The sequence below is a fragment of the Phyllostomus discolor genome, chromosome 8 (genome assembly GCF_004126475.2).
Source record: "Phyllostomus discolor isolate MPI-MPIP mPhyDis1 chromosome 8, mPhyDis1.pri.v3, whole genome shotgun sequence".
Classification (NCBI taxonomy): domain Eukaryota; kingdom Metazoa; phylum Chordata; class Mammalia; order Chiroptera; family Phyllostomidae; genus Phyllostomus; species Phyllostomus discolor.
In genome coordinates this window covers 80176784-80202887 of record NC_040910.2, presented here as the reverse complement: position 1 = coordinate 80202887, position 26104 = coordinate 80176784, and the positions used below count along the sequence as shown (strand labels likewise).

The 26104-nt window shown below is 54.1% G+C and overlaps 1 protein-coding gene and 1 pseudogene across 9 annotated transcripts; both read left to right on the top strand.

The window, feature by feature from the left end:
* Positions 1 to 462: 462 nt before the first annotated feature.
* LOC114503055 lies at positions 463 to 24810 on the top strand (annotated as a pseudogene).
* On the top strand, positions 1531 to 15445 carry LOC114503054 (galectin-9-like). 9 transcript variants are annotated; one of them, XM_028520421.2, is made up of 11 exons: positions 1586 to 1624; positions 4784 to 4875; positions 5982 to 6183; positions 6970 to 7080; positions 8275 to 8370; positions 9965 to 10000; positions 10438 to 10488; positions 11091 to 11132; positions 11600 to 11688; positions 11824 to 11986; positions 14655 to 15445. In XM_028520421.2, exons 1-11 carry the CDS (start codon positions 1586 to 1588, stop codon positions 14799 to 14801), a joined length of 1068 nt encoding a protein of 355 aa, XP_028376222.1. In that variant the 3' UTR covers positions 14802 to 15445. The 9 variants fall into 9 exon arrangements, with proteins under 9 accessions (XP_028376223.1, XP_028376222.1, XP_035889259.1 ...); XM_028520422.2 differs by lacking the exon at positions 8275 to 8370 and having other exon boundaries at positions 1531 to 1624; positions 14655 to 15322; XM_036033366.1 differs by lacking the exon at positions 8275 to 8370 and having other exon boundaries at positions 9962 to 10000.
* Positions 24811 to 26104: the final 1294 nt, after the last annotated feature.

Here is a 26104-nt window from a genome sequence, read left to right as displayed (position 1 = left end):
GGACGCCAGAGCCTCTCCAAGAAGCCAGTCTTTGCAAACTCTGGTGCATCCAGACAAGGTTCAGAAAGAAGAGAGGTGCAGACATATGCATGACCCTGGGGCACCTTCTACCCACTTGGCGCCTAGGTGACCTGTATCTGCTCATTCAGGCTTGACTGGTAGCACACTGGTTTCCTGTCTAGCACATTGCAGGGACCTGCTGGACTTCAGGTAAGTTTATTGTCACTGGACCTTGCCCCTCCTCCCCAATGCTGCTACTTTCTGTTCAACTGTTTTCTTACCTTGATGCTGAGGCCATTTCAGGCGGTTTATTTAATGTGTCACCCTGACCTCCATGTCTCTTGGAATGTTCTTCTATGTCCAAGACTTCTGGTCCCTCTATTCTAAAGCCCAGAAAGAGACAGGACACAAGAGTCTCTCTCTTTCCACCATCATGGTCTGTGCTGTTGGTTCTTCTTTGCCATGTCTGCTCACAAGACTTTCAGGATCAAGAAGTTCCCGGTGAAGAAACAACAGCTGAATTGGCCCATTCCGCAGTGGGCTCGGATAAAAACTCATACAAAACCAGGTGCAAAACCAGGAGACACTGGGGAGGAACCAAACTGGGTGCGTGAGGACTGGCACATCAGACACGGCTCCCTATTTATGTTCCGTCCAGCTTGTCTGCCTCTCAAAATCACTAACAGGTCACTACTATCCCCACAGCTGGGCTTTTTCATTGGGAAATTATTGAAAAAAATGATTTTTCTCTGTGATTTTTTTGACAATACTCGGTTGATACAATAACATATGTGAGGCCATTAAAAACCAGGGAGAGAGGAGAGGAGAGGGAGGAGAGGAGGGAGGTGAGCTCCCCACGTGGGGACTAGGAGCCCCCAGGGCAGCACTACAACCAGGGAAGTCATAGCCTCCATGTGAGGGTTTCCGTTTACAAACAGAAACACTATCATGTACACGTCTTTGACATGATGATGCTTTTATGTGAGGAGTAGGATTTTAAAAGAAAGAAATACCCTTTGGAGAACGTCAGCATCTTCATGGAGTGCAGGCTGCCCCCAGTGTGCTGTGTGACCCACGGCATGTGATCTCTGTGCCTCTCTGAGCCCGTTTCTGTGCGTGTACAATGGGTATAACCAGGCCTTCCACCCCTACCCCCCTGTCTACCAGGGCGACTCTGTCCAGTAGCACAGTTGTTCTCTGGACACTCTGACTGAGTGCTCAGGAGACACAGCCACTCACTGATGGGCAGCAGCATCTGGAAACTCGCTGTCATTCAGGGCGACCAGGCTCTCTGAATGAGTGAACCCCACCTGGCTCAGTCTCCAGGTGGAGCACAGGAGGAGAGGAAGGCAAGGGCACTAGGGCAATAGCCTTTACTCTCCTGTCCCTGAGCTCCAAGCTTGTCCCTCCTCCCCCAGAACCCTTCCTTCCTCTTTGTCTAGACCCATTTCCTCTGGCTCCTGGCTCCTCCCCACTGAGTTATTGCCAGGTTGGTTTGGTTTCTATTTCTTTGTTGACTCCTCCTCAGTGCAGAGCAGTGCCTGGCTGCTGTGAGAAGCAGCCGTGACCACAGAGGTGGTGGAAGATGAACGTCAGCAGCGTCCAGCCTCCCTTCATGAACCCAGTGAGTTTCTGTGCACCGGGCATGGGCGGTGCTGCCAGGCTGAGCTACTGCCTCTCCAGGGTTGCACCTTGTGGTTTCTGAGGACACCACACTTGGGTGGCAGGGGGTGAAAGGGGCTTCCCAGGGAGAACACAGAAGGGCAGAAGTGTGGGGTAGGTGGGTAATCTGGATCTGTGCATTGGACAGTGCTGACTGAGCTCCCAGTGGGTGCCTGCCCTGTCCTCCTGCTGAGGGGAAGGAGGGAAGAGGTCATCACCAGGAGACTGATGGTTTGTGGGAAGGAAAGGGGAAGTACACAGGGCATCTGGGAGGATGAGAACCCAGCACGGCCTCCTTCCCCTGGAGGTGGCCTCCCTGGAGTCAGCCATCTACTGGCTGGGAAATAAGTGACCGCAGCCAAGCCACTTTTACCTCTCTGGGCCTCAGTTTCCACATCTGTGAAAAAGGGAGAATCCTTGAACCATGTCCAGAATCAGGCTGAGGGGTCAGTGAGGTGCACTCTAGGTTGCTAGAACAGAGCCCCTCACACTGTGGGTGATCTCACGGGTTTAGTCTGAGGAGGGGTGTGGGGGCAGCAGGGAAGACTTCTGAGGGGTCTGCTCCCTGCTGGTTGAGTGCACAAGCAGGGGCAGCTCAGGGGAGGCTGTGAGGGGCCCTCTGGGGAGGGAGGGAGGCATGGGGCCGTCCCTGCAATGTGGGATGCACAGGGCTGGTTCACACCTTTGTGCCAGTTGTGTGGGCCCTGTGTGCAGGTGGCTTTGTTTAGACCCTCTGAGCTTTATGATCCCCACGGCATTCATGGGAAAACTGAGGCTCAGGGACATTGAGGCCACTTGCCAACTGTGCCCGGATGGTTGTGGCAGAGAAGGGAGGTGCCTGTATTTACCTCCAGAGAGGGAGGTGCCCACAGGGAGAGCAGTAATGGGGGGAGGCAAGCAAGTGGCAGCCCCAGGCCCAGGAGACTTGTGAGGTCACCCTCTGCTGGTCCCCACCCCACAGTGTTAATAAAAGCCTCTCCCAGCCTTGGCCAAGAGTTTTCTGAGGGGCGGGTAGCTGTATTGACAGAACCCTTCTGGGCGGGGACATGGGACAGGTGGGTGGGCAGCAGCACAGTGTTGGGGGCAGAGGCTGTTGTGGTGGTTGCTGCCTGGGCTTCACACTGCAGCCACCTCAGCAGGGCCCCTGGCATGGCCTGCTTCCCCCTGCAGTCACCAGCCCCTGGGCTCTCCTTGGTGGTGGAGCTAGAGAAAGCTGAGCCAGCCTGCTTGGTGCTCTGGGGGGCTTCAGGGTCAGAATATGTGACCTCAGGCTCCTTTCCTGTTTGATGGGGGATCCCAGGGCTCCTTCCAGGCCCTGACGCATTCTTATCCTGGTGACTGGTTTTAACTTTTTAATCCCTCAACTCACAGTTTTTCAAATCTGAAGGAAAACCCTCCATGAGCAGTTAAAACAGGGCCTCGCAGTCCAGACAGAAATGAGGATGGGTGTCACCCCCACAGTCCCAGAAGCACCCATCCACCCCACATGGTCTCTCCTTCTGGTGTCCCCCTCACTCCAGCAGTCAGGAATGATCGTCTTCTTCCTCCAAAGTGTCATGCGTGGTCATGGGGCCTGGATGTTCTGCTGAAGAGCTGACCACCATGAGGGCCTCTCTTGGGGGCCTCACCCCCCCATTCCTGCCCCCCACCAGCCCCATGTGGCCCAGCCTCCTCAGGGGCTAGGATGGAAGCTGGGGGCACAAGCAGCATAGGACTGGCTGTCTGGTCCAAGGAAGGACCCAGCAAGCCTGGAGGGAGGATGTTCTGTGCTTCCTTGTGAAGAAGCCGTGTGGTGGGGAAAACCATGGGCCCGGGCAGGTGTGGCTCAGTTGGTGCGAGTGTCTTCCTGTGAGGAAAGGATGCAAGTTCGATTCCCAGTCAGGACAAAAACGGGAGGGAAGGGACGATGCTTCTCTCTCCAGTTGATGTCTCTCTCCCTCTCTCTCTAAGAAGCAATGAAAAATTGTCCTTGGGTGAGGGAAAAACAAAACAAAGAAAAACATTAAACTGACAGGAGCTGGGAGCTCTCTCTTAGGGCAATGCAGATCACAGAGCACCTTGGATTTTAAAGGCATTCTGGAGGTCAGCGTTGCCAGTGTAGCAGCAAGCAGTGTGGGGATTTTGCCCAGGGAGACCAGGGGGGAGGGTGGGGGAGAGGCACCTGGGATGTGCCCTTCTCCTCCCCAGGCTCTTCTCACTGAGTCATCTCTCCGACACAGCAGGTAGGGTGTGTCCCTATTTTACAGATGAGCACACTGAGGCAGAGAGGGTAAATAAGCTCCCCAAGGCCCCTCAGGTAACAAACAGCAGACAGAGGACCCAAACCTGGACTACGTCTGGCTGTACAATGACGAGCGCCTCACCATGGCCTTTGCTGCTTCCCAGTGGCCTGGGAGAGGGAATGGGACAAAGTCTGTGCTGACGGGGCCTGGGAGGCGTGGAGACACCCCATCAGGGCTTCAGAGGGTGCCCAGGGCCTGGGGGAGGAATGGGGAGCCCAGGAGCAGGAGAGAAGGAGGAGGCTGCCCCCTGGCTGCAGACAGCACCCAGGCAGAGGTGCTACCCCAGGTCACTGGGAGGGCAAAGGTCATGGCCCCCACTGCTGAATGGGGGGTGGGCAGGAGGTGAGAGGATGCCTTCCCCTAGACCTTCTCAGGTGAGCCTGAGGGTTATGCTTTAGGATAGGCTGGCAGCCTCTTGGGTCCCTTGGGTTTCTGAGTCTTCAACCAGGGCTCTGGGGCCTTTGCTGGGAGCTTGGCCTGGGGTCCAACAGCCCCTCCCTCTGCCCTGATTCCTTCCCCTCTCAGGGTGAAGTACATACTGCTTCCTCCTATGGGAGGTCAGCTCCCGGTCACTCGGACTCAGAGCCTGGAGGTCTCCTTATCAGTCTCGTACTCAGAGCCTGGAGGTCTCCTTATCAGTCTCGTACTCAGAGCCTGGAGGTCTCCTTATCAGTCTCAGAGTGTGTGTGCAACTACCTGGTTGGGGCCATTGCCTCAGTTCCCAACTGCTACCGGGCCCCAATCTCCCTGCCTGACACACCAGGCCGGCCACTAGCAAGTGCCAGGGGCGTGGCCAGAAGGAGGCCAGCCCACTGACACCCTGCCTCTTCTCCCTGCAGAGCGTCCCCTTCACTGGGTCCATCCATGGGGGCCTCCAGGAGGGACTTCAGATCACTGTCACCGGGATTGTGCACCAGTCCAGTGAAACCAGGTACCTGGAACTGCCTCGCTGCGCCCCTCTGCCAGCCATGCTGCCTGTCAGCTCTGGTCGGCTCCCCCACACCCTCCAAGCTGCCTGTGCCTGGCTGAGGGGAGGCTGGGTGAGCAGGGCCCCGCCCAGGCCCACGCTGGGTGGTACCCCTGCCACCCGCCAGTAGCATCAGTAGCACCCGCCAGTAGCCCTTATCATAGATGCCCCGTAGACTCAGGGAAGCAGGAGCTCACGGTCCCAGAAGCCCAGATGCTGATGATTAAGGTCTAGGATTGAACTGTGCACACGAAGACCCAGAGGTGCAAAATAACACTTCCTTCATTACCCACAACTGCCCTCATTTACTCAAAGCCATTTGGCTTAAATGGAAATGTTTAAATCTGCTGTTTATTTTACCTAAGGCACTTTCTGTTTCAAGTTCTTTCCCGGATATTACTAAGTCCATTCAAAATACAAACATTTTCTGGGCTTGAATTCCCGGCCCCTTGGGGAAGAGGGCAGAGCCCGTGGTTGCCAGGTGCTCCGACCTCCTGCAGCCCAGGGGTCTCTCCTAAAGTCCAGGTGGGGGCAGGTGTGGGCTGTTCCTGATCTGGGTGGGGTCTGCATACACCGCATTCCGGGGCCCTTCTGGGCACCTAACTCTCTCCGGGAAGCCCCTCTGCCTCAATCCCAGAGGGCTGTTCCATCAATGTCACCAGTCCGTTTGTCCTCTTCCCTCCTGCACGCACACAGCTGGGCTGCCCTCTACCAAGTGCCCACTTTCCACCCAAGCCTCCCGCTTCTAGGCACACTCCCCGTCGGCACCTTCCATACAAATTTGTCATCAGTTGTATGCTTCCTCTCCCTGGTGTCAGCATTTTCCTTTACCCATTTTCTACTTATCTTTAGAAAGTCACACTGGAAAGGACATAATGCAATAAGCACACAAAAACACACTCAGTGCCAACTAGGTGAACACACAGGAAGGCAACAGAGGCATCCTGGGAGCAAAGCTGCCACAGGGGCTGCACGCAGGTTCCCGCACACAGGCAAGTCAGGGGCAAGAGGCCTTCCAGCTCCCTCCATGGGCAGTAAACAGGAACACTCTCTCATGTCCCTGGGCCCAGGTTTGCTGTGAACTTTCAGACCGGCTTCAGTGACCAGGACATTGCCTTCCACTTCAACCCTCGCTTTGAAGAGGGCGGGTATGTGGTCTGCAACACAAAGCAGAAAGGAAGCTGGGGGACAGAGGAGAGGAAGATGCAAATGCCCTTCCAGAGGGGGAATCCCTTCCAGCTGTGCTTCCTGGTGCAGAGCAAGGAGTTCCAGGTGAGTAGGACTCTCCTCCCGCCCTCCCTCTGCCTGAGCCCCTGCCCTCTCAGGCCAGGTGAGCAGTCACCCACGCAGCGCCTCCACCAACGACAGGACCGTACACACGCTCACCTGCACCTGCAGGGACACCTGGTCTTGTGTTACTGGGGGGTAAGGAGTGGATGAGTCTCCACGTGTTCTTTGGCCTCAGCTACCAAGTTAATTCCAATCCCTGGCAGTAGCCATGGTGCTCTCCAGGTCCTTGGCATGATCTTTATTTTTTGTGGGGTGACGTTGTTGCAGCCCTTACCCAGGACCTAGGGATGGCTTAGCCTGGCACGGCGCTGTAAGTGCTTTTGCAGGTGGAGCGGTGCTACTGGGTGGGGAGACGGGGCTGTGTTGGTGCTTCGCTGTGGGAACGTGGGTGTTCCCAGCCCCTCGCTGTGCAACCTGGGTCCCCTGTCCTCTGCTCCCCAGGAGCATTTTATGCATGTTCAAATGTGCATGCTCAAATCACACCTCAGTGAGCTAAGATGGGAAAGACAAAGCTACTTCAATAAACAAACAACGGTAAGAACAGTGCAGCCAGGAGCTGGAACCCAGGGGCTGACTGGGTGGGGATGCACTTGGGGTCACACGTGAGTTCTTGTAACTGGAGCAGCCCCGGAGGCTGGTGCTCCGACCCAAAGGGAGGGAGGTGAAAACCTGAGAGGTCTTAGTTTCTAGAAGCAGGGGTCCCGGTGGCTCAGGGGTGTTCCCCCCTTGTCTGGCCCCCAATGCTGAAGTATGCACTCTTGTTGACAGGTGATGGTGAATGGAAACTTCTTCACGCAGTACTCACATCGCGTGCCGTTCCACAAGGTGGACGCCATGTCTGTCACTGGAACTGTGGGACTGACCAACATCAGCTTCCAGGTCAGACTGTCCAACCAGCCCCTTCCCCAGGCCTGGGTGCAGCCCCCGGTCTAGGGCCCTGTTGGGTGGGCCCAAAGGTACCAGGCGGGCAGTTCCCTACCCAGGTGACTGGGGTCATACCTTGGGCTCCCTGTCCTGTCCTTCTTGTGTCTCCAGCTCTGTCCACAACGCCTGCTTCAGCCTCCCTCCTCTTACCACTCTGCTCTGTCAGTCTCCATTGCACCCTGGTTAGGAGGCCACGTGGCTCCAGAGAGAAGCCGAGCTCAGGTGCCAGCTCTGCCACTGCCAGCAGCTGTGGGGTCTCAGACGAGTGACTTTGCCTCTCCCACCCTCATCTGCTCAGTTGTGGAAGAGGCACGGTCTCGGCCACCCCTGTGTTACTGTGTGAGCTCTGTGAGGGGACACGTGTCAGATGCCACAAAACAGCTCACATGGGCCTGACCAGTGTAGTTCTGTGGGTTGGGCATCATCCCGAAAGGCAAGGTGTCAGGGGTTCGATTCCTGGTCAGGCCACATGCCCGGGTTGTGGGTTGTATACCTGGTGAGGGCATGTGTGACAGGTGCTGATGGATGTTTCTCTCTCTCTACACATGAATAAATAGAATCTTAAACAAGCAATGGCTCACAGGGGCCCACACCAGGGACTCTTTGACGCTCTCTCTGTGGTTGGCAATTCTGCCTGTGCTGCCAACCTCTGAAAGGTCAGGAGGAGCTTTGTGCTCAGGAGCTGAGCAGGGTGACGGCTGCGCACCAACGGGAATGTACTTGGTGCCGCTCCACTTGCACTGAACAGCGGTTGGGGTGGCAACTTCTATGTGCCTTTTACCAAAGATGTTGGTGGCCTGGGGGAGAGCCCGTGATAATCTGACCGTCAGGCATGGTGTGAGGACTGGGAGGAGTGGGGCCTCATGACCTTATTCCCGCAGGGCCCCCAAGGCTGCATGGGGGCGGTTGGCACTCTTTCTGGCATTTGGGTGCACTGCTGAGATGAGAAAAGGTCCCATTAAGCCCTCACCAACTATGAGCTCCTCTCTCTTTTGTCCTGACCCCTCCCATCCCCTCCCTACCCCGAGCTGGCCCCTCCTGCCTCTCTGCCTGCCTTGCTCTCACCTCTTGCCCTGGCGCCTGCCTCTCCGCCCTTCCTTGGCTCTGTTAGCGCTTCTCTTCACCCCGAGGCTCCTTTTGTTTTAACAGAACACTCGCATCATCCTTGTCCAGCCTGCCTTCTCCGGGATGCAATTTTCCCAGACAGCCTGTTTCCCACCCAAGCCCAAGGGGCGCAAATCGAAAGTGAGTCTCACGTGACCCAGCCAGCGGGCAGCCGGCAGGAAGGACAGAGGGTCTGAGACAGAGGCTGGTTCCAGGCAGCAGGCTGGCCTGGGCCACAGGCCCTTTCCTGCCCACCCCAGACTCCCTATCTGCATCCACCTGGTGCCCAGAGCTGAGACCTGGGGGGTCATCCTTGGTCCTTCCCTCCCTTCCTTCATATCTCTCCAGTGCTCCAATGCCTCTCCTTCCTGAAGCCGGTGCCTTGATCCAGACCACCTGGCCCCTTACCCCCTCACACCGACCCACTGCCACAGTGACCTTCTCACAAGCAAATCCGATCACATCCTCTCCCTGCTTAAACATCCCAAAGGCCCCAAGCCCTTCTCAGCAGTGCCCACACTCCCCAGTGGGATGGGGAGGATCCTTACCCCAGGTGCCCAGCCCACCTCCTGGCCTCCCATCCCACCCACTAAACTAAACTCACATGGCCCCCACTGCTCCCTCCAGGCTGTCTTGGGCCACCAGGGTTTTACATCTGCTGTCCTGGTGCCAGAAGTCCCCATTGACACTTTACCCCCAGCTTGTCACTAACTCCCCTTTAATGTCGTGCTTAAATGTTGCCTCAGGCCACCTTCCCTGTGGGGCAGATGGCAGGATGCCCCACCACCTCCGGTCCTCTCGGACATTTTACAACTGCGCTATGCCAGTCACCATGTCCTGTTGTAACTGTATTTACATGTCTGTCCCTGTCACTCCCCACACCCCATCCCCACACCCAAGAGCTAGGAACTGTGACTTGGCACTTTTTGTGTCCCCTGCCCTGTGCACAGGGCCTGGAATGCAGGAGGGACTGGAGAAATGAATGAGGAATGTGGTTTGCATAGCCAGCAGAAGCGGACCCTAGCCAGGACAGGAAGGACAGTTTGCTGGGTCGACAGAGGGTCCAGGACAGGAAAAGGGCTGGGCCTGGCCCTTCCTTTGGTCACTTGAGTAGTGGAGACAAAGGGCAAAGCCTCTACCCAGCCTTCCTGTGGCCCATCACGGTGCAGGTAGGGCACCGTGCAGGTAGGAGCTCCAGGAAGCCTTGCTGGGCAGCCGGACTTTGGCCCTGGCCTGGGCAGGACCGGGGATGCTGGATACAGTCAGACCCAGCTGGGTGCCCATTTGCATTTTATCACTGGCCACCTGGACAGGCTTGGGCAACTGCTGAACCTTTCTGAGCCTGGCTGTGTCACCGAGCAGAGCAGAAGCTAAGGATGCCTCCCTCATAAACCCTGAGCAGGAGCTTGGCACACAGTAGTCCTCGGTAAATGCTAGTTTGCACCTTCTGGGTGGAACGTGACCCTGGAAGGCATTGGTGGCCGAGTCTCTCTGGGAGCCCAGGCCAGCCCTGTGTTCTGCATGTGTATCCGACACCTGTGCTGTCTCTGGGGGAGCCATTGGGATGCTCCCTCTCCTGCAGCCCTGCCCTGACCTCAGGCTCAGGACGGCTTGCTCGGGAGCAGGAAGGAAGCGAGGGTGAGTGTGGGGAGGCGTTCTCACCAGTTTCTGCCGTCGTCTCTGCCTTGTGTGGCACCAATGTTTACTTTCATCTCGATGATCTCGTCCCCGTCAGCCCCCAGGGTTCTGGCAGGCCAGCGCAGCTCCCATGGTGAGTGTCTCACTGTCCCTTTGGAACCTCCTGTGGGTTAGAAGGTGGAGGCAAGGCCAGGCATTAGGCCTCCACCACAGGTCAGGGGCAGCTGGGGCCATTCCCCTCGACCATGGGCCCTACTGTGGTGGTGGTGGTGGGCAGGTCTGGGTGGCAGGGGTGGTTGGCTCATCTGATGAACCCAGAGACGAGCTAAATTGCCTAGTGGCCACAAATGAATCCATATTTCTTCTCCAGAAGAATCTTTTGCCCCTACCTCATCCCCTTGAGAGGAGAAAGACCTCTGTGCTCCAGTTCTGGGGGTTTTGCGGGGCCATTGAGCTGGTTACTGGCTCTGAGCCCACTCCCAGGGTGTGTGTGAAATGGTGCCCTCTGGTGGCAGGTGGTGGTCTTCACACCGGTGAGAGCTGGTTAAAGCCCTCTTTTCTTTCTTCCAGACTCAAACAGTCATCCATACCATGCAGAGTGTGCCTGGACAAATGCTCTCTGTAAGTTGAAAACTCTGGTCAGCTCACAGCCCCTATGATGTCCCCCTTCACCAAGGACTGAATTCTCTAGTCCCAGGGAAGGGTCGGGGGCAGTTTAGCAAGGAGGGTGGGAACTTTTGGGGCTGGGTTCTCTGCTCAGGAGACTTGCAACTCAGACTCCCCTTGGGCTGGCAGAAACTCTGGATCAGGCTGCCTTTGCCCAGAGGCCCCAATAGGCAGGACCCTCGGACCAGCAGGAAAACTGGTCTTTCTGTGACTGAGAGGGGGGTGCAGTGTCCCCAGCATCTGGGTCTGAGGCCCTGCAGGCTCACATCCCTGGGATGTAACTGCTGGTCACAGACTGAAGTTGCTGCTTCACTTCCTCCCACTGCTCCAAGTCAGACGGGTGCTCTGGAGGTAGCAGAGCTTCCTGTGCAGGGCCCAGGCCAGGTGGCCGTGGTGGGGTCTAGGACTATGGCAGGAAGTTCCACCCAGGCCGCTATAAGAGGGGGTGAAGGGAGGGCCCAGGGGCTGATGCTTCAAGTCAGAGCATCCCCTCAGAGGTGTGGGGGCCTGGGCCTGGGCCCAACCCCACACTGAATGTCCTGGGCTCTTTTCAACAGAACCCTGTGATCCCCCCTGTGATGTACCCCAGCCCCACCTACGTGAGTGATTTCTCAGGGAGGGTGGAGGGTGGAGGGTTGGTGTGTGCTGGGCATCGGGGGAGGGGAAGGGCGGCTCACAGAATGAGGAGCAGTCCTTGGGGAAGCTGGAGTCAGCACCCAAATGAATGAGAAGCTGCTGAAAGGAGCTTTCACCTTCAACAGTGTCCCTTCATCAGGAGAACATTACGTGACTGTCCCTCCTCAGCCCCAGTGTCCCCTGTGTCTGGCCAAAGTCCTTCTCATGACAGTTTCAGCCCACGAATTAATTTGAGGCACCCTGGAAAGTTTCCCTTTGGCACTTACAACCAAGGACAGGCATCACGGTTCTTTCTTGAAAAGAAATGACTCTCAGATTGAGTTGTGAAGCTCAGTGGACAGTCCGAATTCATGGAAATTGCCAGGAGGTTCCCCCTACAGCAGTCACTGCTCTGGCTGCCGCTGGCTGACCTGCCCCTCTCCCCCGACAGCCGATACCTTACTTCACAGCCATCCCCGGTGGAGTGTTCCCCTCCAAGAGCATCACCGTGTCAGGCACCGTCCTGCCCAGCGCTCAGAGGTAAGCCTGGTCTCCTGGGGAAGAGAGCTACCCCAAGCTCATTCTTGCCTTCCCCCTGGGTCTGGGCAGGCCAGGGAGGGGCAGGGCCGGGAGCTCAGTGGGCAGGGGAGACTCATGTGAGCTGCCGGCCCCCAGGTTCCACATCAACCTGCGCTCTGGGACTGACATCGCCTTCCACCTGAACCCCCGTTTCAATGAGAATGCTGTGGTCCGAAACACACAGATCAATGGCTCCTGGGGTCCTGAGGAGCGTGGCCTCCCCCAAGCAATGCCCTTCTCCAGAGGCCAGGCCTTCTTGGTAGGTGCCCCAGCCTGGAGCTCTGAGGGACTCCGAAGGGCACGTGAGGCGGGGGGTGGGGTGTCTGTGGGCCCCAGCAACTGGATGGTAGCTGAGGCCTCTGGGGTGAGGGCTGGGCCCAGAAGAAGAGAATGTGGTCACCAGGTCTTTGTTGTTGTGGTCCTAGAATTGCTGTCCCCCATAAAGAGGTGGTGTTATCCACTGTTTACAGGTAGGAAACAACTCAAGTGCAGGGTCCTCACCTGAGGCCACACTGCCAATAAGTGAAGGATCGAACCCAAGCATGAGGTGTCACTCACTCACTCACTCACTCACTCGCTCATTCGTTCATGACTCATGAGCTCTGTTATCCAGGCCCCTTAGTGCAGGAAGTAGTCTTGGTGTTGGGGGAGTTGGAGACAGCCATGAAGCCTGCAGACCAGGTCCTGCCCCCGAACTTCCCAGTGGAGGTGGGGGAGAATCATGGCAGGTCAGCACAGGTGTTTCACTGAGAGCAAAAGAGCCTGATGTGCAGTAGGTGGGTGTGTCCAACCCGAGGGCGATGCGGCCAGGACGGCTGTGAATCGGCTCCACACAAAATCGAAACTTCACTTAAAACATTATCAAATATTTTGTGATTATGATTGCAATGTATTTATTTTAAAGTATATTTTACGGATTATGCTAGTACAGTTGTCCCATGTTTTCTCCCCTTTACCCCCCTCTTCCCTCACCCCCTCCCTCCAGCAATCACTCCTCAGTTCCTGTGCCTGGTTTGTACATATAAGTTCTTGGCTTCTCCATTTCCCATACCATTCTTAACCTCCCCCTGTCTATTTTGTACCTTCCATTTATGCTTCTTACTCCCTGTACCTTTCCCCCTCTCTCCCCCCAACCCCTTCCCTGCTGCTAACCCTCCATGTGATCTCCCTTTCTGTGATTCTGTTCCTGTTCTAGTTGTTTGCTTAGTTCATCTTTGTTTTTGTTTTTAGGTTCAGTTGTTGACAGTTGTGACTATTGTCATTTTACTGTTCATATTTTTCACCTTCTTCTTTTTCTTAGATAAATCGCTTTAACATTTCATATAATAAGGCCTTGGTGATGTGAACTCCTTTAATTTGACCTTATCTGGGAAGCACTTAATCTGCCTTCCATTCTAAATGATAGCCTTGCGGGATGTAGGTCCTTGCCCTTCATGACTTTGGATACTTCTTTCCAATCCCTTATGGCCTCCTAGTTTTCCTTTGAGAAATGAGCTGATAGCCTTGTGGGAACACCTTTGCAGGTAACTGTCTCCTTTTCTCTCGATGCTTTTAAGATTCTCTCCTATCTTTAATCTTGGGTAACTACATTATGATGTGCCTTGGTGTGTACTTCTTGGGTCCAAATGTGTGGCCCAAGACAACTCTTCTTCCAGCATGACCCAGAGATACCAAAGGCTGGGACACACCTGGTAGAGTGAGGCCCGGGCAGGGCCATGCTGTCTGACATGGGGACAGATCTCAGAGGCCACAGTGCAGTGGAGACCTTGGGGTTTCAAGGAGCCACCCACAAAGACCTGAGGGGTGCCTTCTCAGACAGGTTGGAGGAAGAAGCTGTTACTGCAAAAGTGAGGTCACAGGTGTGGACTGTGCAGGAATGGGGGGTCGGGGAGGCTGGAGGCCAGGATCGCACAGAGGGGGTTCCCAACCCTAAGGACAGAATCAAATCACCCAGAGAACCTGACAAGGAAAAACCCAGGCCTGTCTCAGCCTGGGGCCAAGCAGGGAGGAGCCTGGGCATCTGTGTTGTACATGGACCCTGACACTCTGCCCCCAGTTGAAATACGACCCATGTGGGGCCTTGAGGGCCACAGAAAAAAATCTGGACTTTGACAGAGCGAGTTAGTGTGTTTGGACCTGAGAGCAATCTGCTTTGACTCAGAGACACTCTGTGACTGTGAGCAAGTGACTTGGCTGCTCTGAGCCTCCATTTTCCATCGGAAATTTCCATAGGAAATTTCCATAGGAAATTTCCGATGGAAAATGGGGCTAATAGCAACACTGTTCCCAGAGACGTGAGAATGCACTGACCCCGGGTTGTGACAGGCTCAGCACAGAGCCCGGCCCACAGGAAGCGTGCTGCACTCACTGGGCGTTGTGGGGGATGATGGGGTTTTCTCAGATGTGCTCCGACCACCTTGTGCAGACTATTTGGGGTGAAAAGACAAGTTAGGAGGGGCCACTGCAGGAGCGCCAGCCTGGAGCACTCCTGGGTGCAGGTCAGAGATGTGGGGGGCACAAGGCAGAGCTCCTGCCCCTGGCTCAGGGTGCAGTGGGAGAGTGAGGATGGGGGTGGGGACAGGACCTGAGGGGGCTCCTGACTTGAGTAGCAGGGGTGAGGTGGGGGAAGAAGGCAGGGAAGCCCAGCAGGACCAGGGTGAACCCTGACGGGGCATCAGCAGGTCCCCCTGTGGGCAGGTGTGTGGTTGGTGCCTGGGGGAAGGGCATTCTATGCCAGGGGAACAGAATATGTAAAAGAACAGGAAGGAGAGCATGTTTGTGAAGAGTGAATCCATGCGATGGATGTGGGCATGGGATGCTCAATGGATGTTGGAGGAAGGCAGGAAGGGTGGAGGAGACCCAGCCTGCATTTAGGTTTGCTGACTCTCCAAGTGCACCACAAATGACAGGGTCGTCTGTCTGTCCAGGTGTGGATCATGTGTGAAGGTCATTGCTTCAAGGTGGCGGTGAACGGTCAGCACCTGTTTGACTACTACCACCGCCTGAAGAACCTGCCCTCCATCAACAACCTAGAAGTGGGAGGCGACCTCCAGCTGACACATGTGCAAACATAGGTGGGATTCCTGGCCCTGGGGAGTCAGCTGGAGCACATTGCTGTCAGGATCCGCTCATCACCTCCACTTCCCTTCCCTGTGCCAGACCAGCCCCTCCCTGCCCTTTCCAGCCTGCCCTGGATCTGGTGTGACCAGGTCCCTGTGTGGCCCTGCTTCTGGCTGCAGCCCGCCTGGGGGAAGGCTGCCTTCTCCTCTGGAAGGCAGCTGGCTGGGACTGCCTTCCTCAGCCAGGGCACCACCTGTGACTCCTGCTGCCCAATCCTAACACCCAAGGAAGGGGGTGGCGTGTGCAGGCTGAAGCCCCATGTTCTGTCCCTTGGGCACAAAGGGAGGGTCTTGGGCCTTCCCAAGCTCCCAGCCTACCCCTTGTCTACCTTGGATCCCATTTCCCAGTGTCCATTCAAGTCCTCCTGAGGCTCAAGCCACCAGCTGGTCACTCACAAGGGAGGTGGTCTCCTCAGGTTTCCTCTTTCTCCAACCTTTACCCTTTCCTTGTACCATCACCAACCCTTACCCCTGTCCAAAAAAGTGACCTTGATTGACACCTGCTGGTCTCCACCAACAAACAGGACCTTCTTCAGCTGGAAGGCCCCCTTTTCCATTGTCCTTCAAATAAAGTGAGAAAGAAATATCCCTGGTGGCCAATGTGCATGGGATGACTGTGGTTCATCAATTGTGTTGGAAACATGTGGGTTTCTAGAATTAAGGAGGTCCTGGTCAAGGAGGGAGCCCAGGCACACTTGGATGGGGCACCCTTCCCATTTCTGTTCTCAGTGGGTCCCCACAAACCACACAAGGGTGTGGGAGAAAGCAGCCAGACTCAGGCTCTTTGGGAGGAATGTCTGACAGGAAGCTTGGTAACAGAGTTGAAGTCGGGAAGCAGCCCCATGCTTCTGAGATGGGCCAAGGGCTGGGCCAGAGCCTGTGAGGGCCAGAGCAGGGCTAGGAGGCCAGAGGGCAGGGAAGGTCATCAGTGGGAGGAGGTGGAAGGTGGGGTGAGGAGGAGCTGACCCAGAGGAGGGCTTGCTGGTGGTTCCACTGTGGGTCCCGCAGTGTTAGGGGGGAGGTGGTGCTGGGGAAAGTGGCTCAGTGTGTAGGGTCTGCCAGCCCCTGGGCCAGTGCAGGAGGACCCAGGTCTTGTGCACATGATGCCAACCAACCCTGCTACTCCGTCAAGAACCCAGGGCCTCAGGAACCAGGGTAGAGGCTCAAAGAATAGTCTCAGAGCCAGGAGTACCTACCATACCTGGGACCTGGTTTAAAATGAGGAACCTTACCACACACACACACACACCTGAATCAGAGTCTGCATTGGAGAGACATCCCTGGCAGTTACTGTGTCAGGGGCAATAGTTTAGGCGACCATGTCCTTGGCCACCATTGTGCCAAGCACCACCAGGACACTGCAGGTTGGCCTGTCCCCTCTCCCTCCCCCCACCCCATCTGAGTGGGGGGCCAGGGAGCCAAGGAAACACAAACCAAACCCCATCTGGGAGCCAGACCTCACCGGACCCTCACTCACCCCTGGCTGAGTGCCCTCCTCGTTCCCACTGGGACAAGGACACATGTCTCAGTCCCTTGAGAAGCCTTCCCTATGGAGGATGTGTGTCCTTCACGCACTGTCAAGGCCTTGACCTCACCTGCTTTGTCATCCAGGGGCCCAATCATATTGGCCAAAGTCTCATGAAGCAGTGGGTCCCGAAGCAAAATGCAGCGGCTTTGTCAGAAGGCGATGTCGGAGTCTCTGCCAAAGACCTGGCATCCTGTGCAGCACGGCCCCCCTGCCGGCCCCCATGGGGGAGGTGCCTCCTGTGTGAGGCTGGGTTGAGGTGGGTGCTCCCTCGCCCATCATGGGTTCCCAGACGTGCACCCTGTGTGCAGCCCTTGTACACATTTAAAGAAGCCACAGAGCCAAGCTGGGCCAGCACCAGTGCCCAGCTCTACATAACTCAGGGCTGGTTCCTTGTGACACACACATGTACACACACAATGTGGTGAAAAGAAAATGCATTTCATATAAATATCTCCATCACGGAGTCTTACAGGGAGGGCTTAAATGGCCCTCAGGGGCTGACTAGGGTTTTGTTGTTGTTGTTGTTGTTTTAAATATGAAAGCCTAAACAACCCTGCCCTAAAAGGGCGGGGCTACATACAGACTGGTGCTATAGCTCCTCCTGGTGGTCTCTCACAGTGGTGAAGTCAGGGGAAAAATCCATCCTTCTCACCCACTGGCCAGGCCTGGCATTGCTGGTTTACTCTACAGGTACCAGGACGTGTACCTGTACAAGGACAAGGGTGTCAAGGATGTCCAAATATTCCATTATCTGGAAGGGGCAGGCTCAAGGAGACAAGCGGTTGCACTCAGTCCATGCTGCTACTTGGTAGCCAATCAAACGAAGGGGGAAGAAGATGGAGAAATAAGATGTGAAGATGGGAATATAATTTCCCACCATCTCCCTGTGGCCTCAGAGAATGGAGAATTGGGGCCATTCTGGAATTTTGTGGCAACTGCTTTAACTTCGGTGGGCTGTTGGAGCTCTGGGATACCCAGGCTTCCCCGCTGCCCCATCCTCTTTCACCTTGGAGGGAAATACAGCCCCGAAGATATCTTCATGAAAGCGCTTCTGGGGATTCAGGGGAAAACAGAAAGCAGGTGTCAGCTCTGCTGGTGCAGCCACCTCTCACTCATCGGGTCCAGGCTGGAACCAGCTCCCTGCGTTCTCCCAGCTTCCCCACCACACCTACACTGCTGAGCCATCGGCCTTCCCCACGGCCATGCTTAGACTGCACTTGACTCTGACTGAGACTCTGTAACCACCACCGCCACCTGCTTTGCCATGAACCACCTAAACGTCTCTCCAGGCTTTAAGATGCACAGAATAGCCTGCCTAGTGCTTATGCCACAAGATGCTCCTTGCTGGTGTCATTCAGCTGTGTGTCCTCCTGTGTTAGGGGTTAGGGTGTGGTGGGGGAAGTGGCTTTCCCATGCCCTGGACCTGCATCCCTAGCCCACACACCAGCTGCCATAACTGAAGCTGGAAGAAATGATCCTCCATGTGCTCCTTACTCAGGCTCACTCGGCAGCCACCCGGGGCTTCAGTGTGTCACACACATCCCGGACCCTGTGCATGTCCCCAGGACACAGAGGTGGCCATGTACCTCACCCCCAGCTGCTGCTGAAGGATGTCTTGATTGTCACATGAAACCAGAGGAGATGGCGAGTCCTAGTCCCTGCTGCCATGGAAGAAGGGGCCGGGATAGTCGACAGAGTATGTAGTGAGGCCCACTGGCCATGGGGAGGTGGTGAGGGGGTGCCATGGGCTGCAGAATGAGCACCCTCCCCACCAGGACTCTGCATAGGGACCAAGCTGAGCATGAGGACCTGTCCTGGCACCTTGCCCAGCCAAGGCCTAGGCTGGAGAGACGAATGCCAGTCACAGGCCTGCGCTTGAGGAGCTGACAGTCCAGTGGTGCTCCTTGAGGTATTCTGGATTCACATGCTTCAAACAGGCATCCATGAGAAGCCACTTGCCCTGTCTAGGGCCCTGAGGCCATCCTGCCTACACCCCAGAAAAGGAATTCTCTCAGTGTGGCTGGTCGGTGGGACCTCCACTGTAATGCAGAGCAGGGCACAGAGCCCTGGGCACCCCAGTGACATGGATGTCCAGGAGTCCACTGGGCCTCCCAGTCACCCCAGCCCTGGGCATGGAGCACTGGCTCTGGGAGGACCCCTGATAGGAACCGTTCATAAGGGAGGGGTCAGGAGCCTGACCTGACTCCCCAGGGTGCTGGGCAAAGAGCCCTGGGGCAGCAGAGCCCAGCAGTTGGCTGGTGGCAGGAGCAGTGGGTGCCCTCCAGCCTTGCTGTGGTGGAGCACAAAGCTGGCCTGGACAGCCTCTCCCAGGACAGCTTTCAAGGGCCTTCAGCCCTTCAGCAAGGTGGGCCATGGGGGGTGCTACTATGAACATTTTTCTGCATCTGTCCACTCCAATCATCACCTGAAATGGCACCTGTACACAATTTCCTAAGGACTCAATTGAATCCCACCTCAGGGAACCACGGTTATCCTGAGCAGGGCAATAGGCAAGGCTTCATCCCGGTGGACATGAGTTTCCTGACTCAGCTCGGCTGTGTTTGTCTTCAGGGGTGTTTCCTCTTCTCTACTATTCAGAAGCCTGAGCTCTCCATCTGTCTGCAGTTGCCAGTGGATTCCTAGAAATTTACTAACCTTCTGTGGAATTTCTGAAATGAAAAGAGGTTCCTTATTGCTCTGGATGCTGTTGGGTAGGCCAAAGTGTGGAATTATTTCCAGCATTAAGCCTTTCACTAGCTTGAGGATTTCCCCATTCTAGTAGGATAGGCTTCTACCCACCCTGAACAGGTGGCAACAAACACTAGCAAATAAATCCCCCCTTGGACCCTTGGCATGTGAGTCAAGTGTATCTGCGAGTCCTCCAGTGGGCACTGTCCTGGGTGCTGTTTCCCTGGTTTCTTCAGATGGGGATATGTCTTGGGGGTTTTCTTTTGCCACACAACACACATCTAGTGATTACTGTTTGTATGGCTTCAGAATTCCAGGACTTGGGAGCCACTGCTTAATATACACAGTTGATGAGCCCCTTCCACTGTGAGTGGCCTCAGGCGACTTCATCAAGGGCTCTACTAAAGGTTCAGGGTGTGGTATAACCCTTTTCTCATTCTTTCTCCAATCGCTGTCAGCTTCTTCATCAAAACCCCAACCCTTAGCTTTCTCTAAGTCTGCAATGAAATATTCAGGGTCAAGTTGTGACAAGTCCAGAACCGCTACCAAAGCCACTGTCCAGGTCCCTTTGGCAGCCTCTTTCTCTGCTGTGCCCCCAGATTGCCTCCTCCAGCCGCTTCAGCGTCCTCTTCCTGATGCCCCAGGTGGAGCATTACTGCCACCTCCAAAGGCACCTGAACAACCTCTAATAATTTTAAAATTTCTGCTGAATCCTTCCCCCCTCCTATTGGAAGTTAACAGTTCTTGTTCCTTCCAGATGGAACCATGTGATTGCAACATCAGGAAAGCTTACATTGAGTCCATACACCCGTTCACTCTCCTTTCACACAACACTCCCAGTGCCCCCGTCAGTGTAATCAGTTCGGTTTTCTGAGCAGAGGCTCCCGGCAGCAAGGCCTGGGCCTCCACTGCTCCCTGAAGAGTCACAACTGCGTACCCACCCTCTCTGTTTCCTTTGTCCATAGAGCTGCTTCCATCTGCACTGAGGAGCCAGTCTGCTTCTCCTGAGGGATGGTCTCGTCAACCATTTCTGCTGGAATTCACTTCATCAGTTATCTCAGCACAGTCATGAGTCAGCGCAGCCGAGTCAGGCTGCAGGAGAAGAGAGGCAGGGTTTGCCTGACCCTTTTGAGGGAGATGATGGGGTGTCCAGTAGAAATGCGGGGTCCTGCCCAGCCTCCCAGCAGTGAGCCACCGTTCCCTTTCCCTCCAGCAGGCTCAGCACTGAGTGGGGGTGTGGACATGCTGATGGGCTGTCCTAAGGGAAACTTTCAGCTTCCTGGAAGCGCTCTCAGGTGGCTGTCACAGGTCCCAAGCAGGCTGTCCTTCCCTGACACTGGGATCTAGTTTCCCTGACAAGTAAGTGATGGGCGGAGAAATGTCACTAAGCCCTGGGGTGAGGACACCTGGGGCCACTGCCCGCCTGTCCTGAATGCACCTGAGAGGCTTCAGTAGGTTTGGAAGCCCCCAGGCAGGTGCAGGGGCCAGGCGCCCTTCAGGGACTCAAGAAGCCTGAGGTCCCTCCTTTGTCCACTCCTAAGGGATCTACTCTGGTCCTTTCACTGTTTCCCAGTTTAACAGATCCGATGTAGAAATCAGAGCACATGCTCCAATCTCATTAAAGATTTAATGTATTTATTTCTTAGAGAGTGGGAAATGGAAGGACTAAGATAGGATGAGAAACATGATTGTGTGGTTGCCTAAGTAGCTCCCCCAACTGGGGCCCTCACCTGGAACCAGGCATGTGCCCTGACTGGGAATCCAACTCGTGGCTCCTTGGTTTGCAGGCTGGTGCTCAACCCAGGGACCTTCACCAGCCAGGGCCAGATATACATGCATTTTATTGATCTAATCATCCAGGGATGGGCACTTGTGCTATTGCAGTCTCTCAGCTGCCGAGGACAACACTACTGCAAACATGGTGTATGCATATACCCTCAGGCCCCTGCTTTCAGTGACGTAGGGTTTATATTCAAGAGCAGAGTTGCTGGATCATGTGGTGGTAATTCTGTGCTTACCTTGACAGAATTACCATCCAGTTTGGTTGCACAGGCTTTAGCCTACTGGTACCCACTGGACATGACCTGGGGCATCACTTCACCCATCCTACCTGTGGTGAGCCCCCAACACACAACCCTAGCTGGAGCCAATGTGGTGGCTGAACTGGTCCCTGTGGTTCTTCCCAGGACAGCAAGATGCACCTCAGCAGCAGTTGTAGGGAGCTTGGGAAACACAGGGTTTATTACTGACAGGTCCTGCTGGCTACACAGTAAGGTTATAGGAAGAGAGAGAGAGGTCAGAGTCCTGGATTTCTGCCTTCACTGGGGTCAAGGGAGTGGTGCCCAGGTGAGATTGGGGTGCAGGAAGAGAAAGTGGAGTCACTACTGTGGTCAGTTATCTAGGTTACCCAAGGCTTTCAAAGGGGATCCTATGGGTTGGGGATCCCTGGATGCTTATCTGACTGCTTAGTTAGAAGCTGTTACATGGCTGGCAACCTGGTATTTGAGATGCATATCTGTGAAATGGGTGCCTTAATGTAAGGCACGTACATTATAATGAAAAAAAAAAAAAAAGCTAGCAGCAGACAGTTACACTACTGCCTTCTTTGTTCTGTGTGAGCGTGTGTGTGTTACCAGGAAATGTTTCATCCTGCTTGCAGTAGCCTTCTGTCAATTGCTCAAAATCGTCTTAGTTTGTTTCTTTGTTTCTGCCATTTAAACATGGTCACAGAATCCTATTCTGAAAGGCATGTTCATGAAAAAGAAAGCAAAATTGAAAATTGACCACCTTAATTACTAGATTTGTTGTATAAAGGGGAAGAACAGGGTGGAGAAGGAAGGGGTTCCTTACAAGCTTTTTCACAAGGGTCACATTTTCTCCTTAAAAGGGAGGGACTGAGAAACACAGGTGAAATAACTCGAACAGAAGCATTCACGAAACGGAACTGGACAGAACCGCCAACGACGTGGCCAACAGCGCTGAGACCACACTGAGGGGCCAGGCTCCCTAGAGCAGCTCCCCACACCCGCTCCCAGGGTCCCGCTGGGACTCCCACAGGCTCTGTGTTCAGGCAGAATTCAAACTCCCGCTGAACTCAACTGTGCCCCAAACCCATGGGCATCTCCCCTGTCCTCCCCCATGGCTCCTGAGCGCCCACAGACAGGGTTCTCACCTGTGGAAAAGGACCAAGGATGTGAGGGGTGGGACCCACACCAGCCTCACAACCTCCCCCTCACACACCACAGTGTGTACAATGCATAATAATTACGTGCTGTACATGCACTGTGAGTGCTGACCTGCTGCAAAGTGTGACTTGGGAAAGAACAACGCACACAGTGGGAGACAACACTGACCTCCCCCAGGTGACTTCTCACGGTCCTTGTGCCACATTCCAAGCCCCTCTAGTCCCCCTTCCAAGGGGAAATACTAGGTCCTCCAGGGGGCCTTGGACCCACCTCTGAGGGTCACTCAGTTCCCTCAGTTCACTCAGCTGGGTCAGGCCCAGGTCTCCTTTTATTCCCTGACAGCACCCAGGACCCTGCAAGCACCAAAGACCCAGCTGCTGGCTGAAGTGAAGACACTCGTTCCATTTCAAGACCTGAGCCTAAGAGATGGTCATCAGTGGTCAGGCTGGGTCCTGACCAAAGGGACAGACAGACAGGAAGAAACAGTGGTCCCATGGGAGGAGAGGGGGAAAGGGAGGAGAACAGAGAGAGGTGGGCATGCAGAGGACCTGTGCAGGGCAGGCTGGAGAAGGTGGGGCCGCCTGAGGGGACCCAGGTCACAGGGGCTCTTAGGACCAGGGGATGAATCTGTGGCACAATGGAGACAGGAAGGAGCCCATCCCCTTCCCCTTCCCTCCTCACTGGAGGCCCTCAGGACCCCTTCCCAAGGGCTGAATGCAAATCTCAACACTGGAACAGCCTCCTGAGGACTGAGCTCTCCCAAACCAAAGCAGGAAGTCTGATCCCAGCCCAGGGCTCCATGATACTACATTTATGGCAGCAGCCCCTGCACTCCCCCCTACCCCGATTTAAATGCCCACCAACAGTGCAAAGGGCTCTTCCTCCATGTCCTCCTCAACACTTGTCACTTTCTGGTTTTTGGGTAGTGGCCATCCTCAAGGGTGAGGAGTGCCAGACATTTTGAACAGCTCTTTTGATCTACACTTCAGCGAACCGAGAACATTGGGTCAGGATCTTGGATTTTGAATAACAGAGTCTGAGAAGGAACTTTTCCTAGGGCTGCCCCTTTCCTCCTTAAGATTGGAACTGCGTGCTAGTAATAAGTCACCGTGACTGCAAGGTGATGACGTCTCTGTGCTGAGGTTGACTGGCCCTGGCACTGCACCTGGGAGATGCCACACCCAGTGTCTCAGTTAGGCTGAGAATGTCCCATTCTGCAGATCTGGGGCAGGGGGCCCTGTGGCTCTCCTTGTCAGTTGGATTCCCTGTGAGTCACCTCTGAAGCAGCTGTGATGCCTCATGCTTGTCTGCTAGAACTCTAGCTGTCCCTGTTCTCCCCTGGTCCCCGGGGCCCCAGGAGTTTTGATTTTTTTCCACAATACTTTATTGAGATATTGTTTACAGAGATAAAATGCCCAGATCCTAGCGTGCTGGATGAGGTGAAACAGCTGTGGGACCAGCATCCAGGTCAAGTTCCAGAGCACTTCCAGGGCCCAGAAGATGTCTTCGTGCCCTCCCAGGGTCCTTGTTCCACTCTGAGGTCCTCTGACGTTTCCTGTGTCCCAGTTCCTTTTTATTGCTGGGGCCACTGCATCGTGTGACACCAAAATGTGTTCCTTCCTCCTCCATTCATGCGCATTTGTGTTCTTTCCACTTTGGGGTCATGGTGAGTAACGCTGCCGTGGACATGGGGTATGTTCTCACCCCTCCTGACTTGTTTTCTAAAGTTGTATTGTTTCACAGTGCGACCTGCACGGAATGAGAGTTCCACTTGTTCCATATCCCGCTAAACAGAGATGTTGTCTCTAGTGCCCCAGGTGTTGCAGAGGATTGTGAAGAATTTGTCTTCCTTTCCCTCCTTTCTGCTTCAGCAGTGCTGTCTGTCACTCAAGTCAGTTAAATTCTAGTTGATCCAGGAATATAACAGGGGTGGAGGCTCAGCTGAGGGGACACCAGAGCCTCTCCAAGAAGCCAGTCTTTGCAAACTCTGGTGCATCCAGACAAGGTTCAGAAAGAAGAGAGGTGCAGACATATGCATGACCCTGGGCACCTTCTACCCACTTGGTGCCTAGGTGACCCTTATCTCCTCCTTCAGACTTGCCTGATAGCACACTGGTTTCCTGTCTAGCACATTTCAGGGACCTGCTGGACTTCAGGTAATTTTTAATTCTCAGCTCCTCGCCCCTCCTCCCCAATGCTGCTAGTCCCTGTTCAACCATTTTTTCCCTCAGTGCTGAAGCCATTCAAAGGCAGTTTATTTAATATGCCGCCCTGACCTCCATGTCACTTGGAATGTTCCACTGTGTCCAAGATTTCTCATCTCTCTATTCTAAAGCCTTGAAAGAGACGGGACACAAGAGTCTCTCTCTCTCCACCATCATGGTCCATGCCGTTGGTTCTTCTTTGCCATGTCTTCTTATGAGACTTTCAGGATCAAGAGGTTCCTGCTCAAGAAACAAAAGCTGAATTGGCCATTTCCCAATAGATTCAGATGAGAACTGGTAATAGAACCAGGTACAACTCCAAAAGGTGACATTGGAAAAGAACCCTACTGGGTTTATGAGGAATGGCACATAAAACATGGCTTCATATTTGTGTTCCATCCAGGTTGTCTGACACTTCAAATCACTAAAAAATGCACTACTGTCTGGATGGTTGGGCATTTTAATTGGGAAATTATTGAAAAAATTATTTTCTCTGTTGATTTTTTTCTGCAGTAGTAGGTTGGTTCATTTATAAGTATGAAACCATGTAGATCAAAACAATAGAAAAGGAGAGAGGAGAAGGAGGAGAGAAGAAAGGGAAAGATTCATAGACAAGGAACTCCTCCTTTCTTCCCTGGAGTCCTGTGGTTTATGCCCAGGGAGGTTATGTATTGTCTGATGAGGTCTTGTGCTTAACTGTTTGGCTTTATTTAATTCTCTCATCTCGGTTTCCCCATTCCACTTGCCCAGAAATTTCCTAGCTTCTATTATCCTGTCTCATTCCCCATCTCACAGACTTCCATTTCTAAAATCCTTCAGGGGTGATGAGAGAGTGATTCTCTTATCAATAACTGCTCCCTGCTGATAAGGGCTGTAGTCCCTGCCCAGGTAGGGTATGGAAGTCTCTCCCTGCCTCATATAAGGGAGACAAGGCAATGGGGTTTGAGACTGGAACAGAAAGTCTGTTAGATTTTTCCAAAGTGGGGATAGGCTTGAATCCACAAAGCATCATCATCTTGATATGGAATTGTATCCAGTTCATTCATCTAGTCCTAACAACAAGTTCATTCAGCCAAATCATTGAGTTTCATTTCTGGAGGTGGCAATGCCAATGGGCACCTAAATGAGGCTTATACTGTCTAAACAAGTAACCAGGTAAACAAGGTCATAGTAAACACTCTACAAAGACAGAAGGAACACAAAGATTAGTGAGCACAGTAAACCATAAACCAGGTTCTGAGTCTGTTAGTGTGTCAGGTGAGAAGACTTCCAAATGTAAGACTTTTGCTGAAATGAAAGTAAGCAGTGACAATCTCATAGGTCCTCTTTATCTGTGGTTTAAATGTCTGGTGATATCATCAGATGCTCAGGTAAATTATGTATGGTTCACATTGCATCACTAATTCTCAATAATTCCAAATCAAAAGATGAATGAAAAATAAAACAGTAGTGTAAAAGAAAACTGTAAAAAATCAGGATCCAATTGAATTTGTAGGTGACAAATAATACTTTACCTGGAGTCCAATATCCAAAATTGGGCACAGTGATTTCCAGTAGAACACAATTTTTCTCCCTGGAATTACCCTCATTTTTTATCAAAGAGATTGCATTAAGTCCAGTATATTTTGGCCTGATTATTTACATAGATACAAC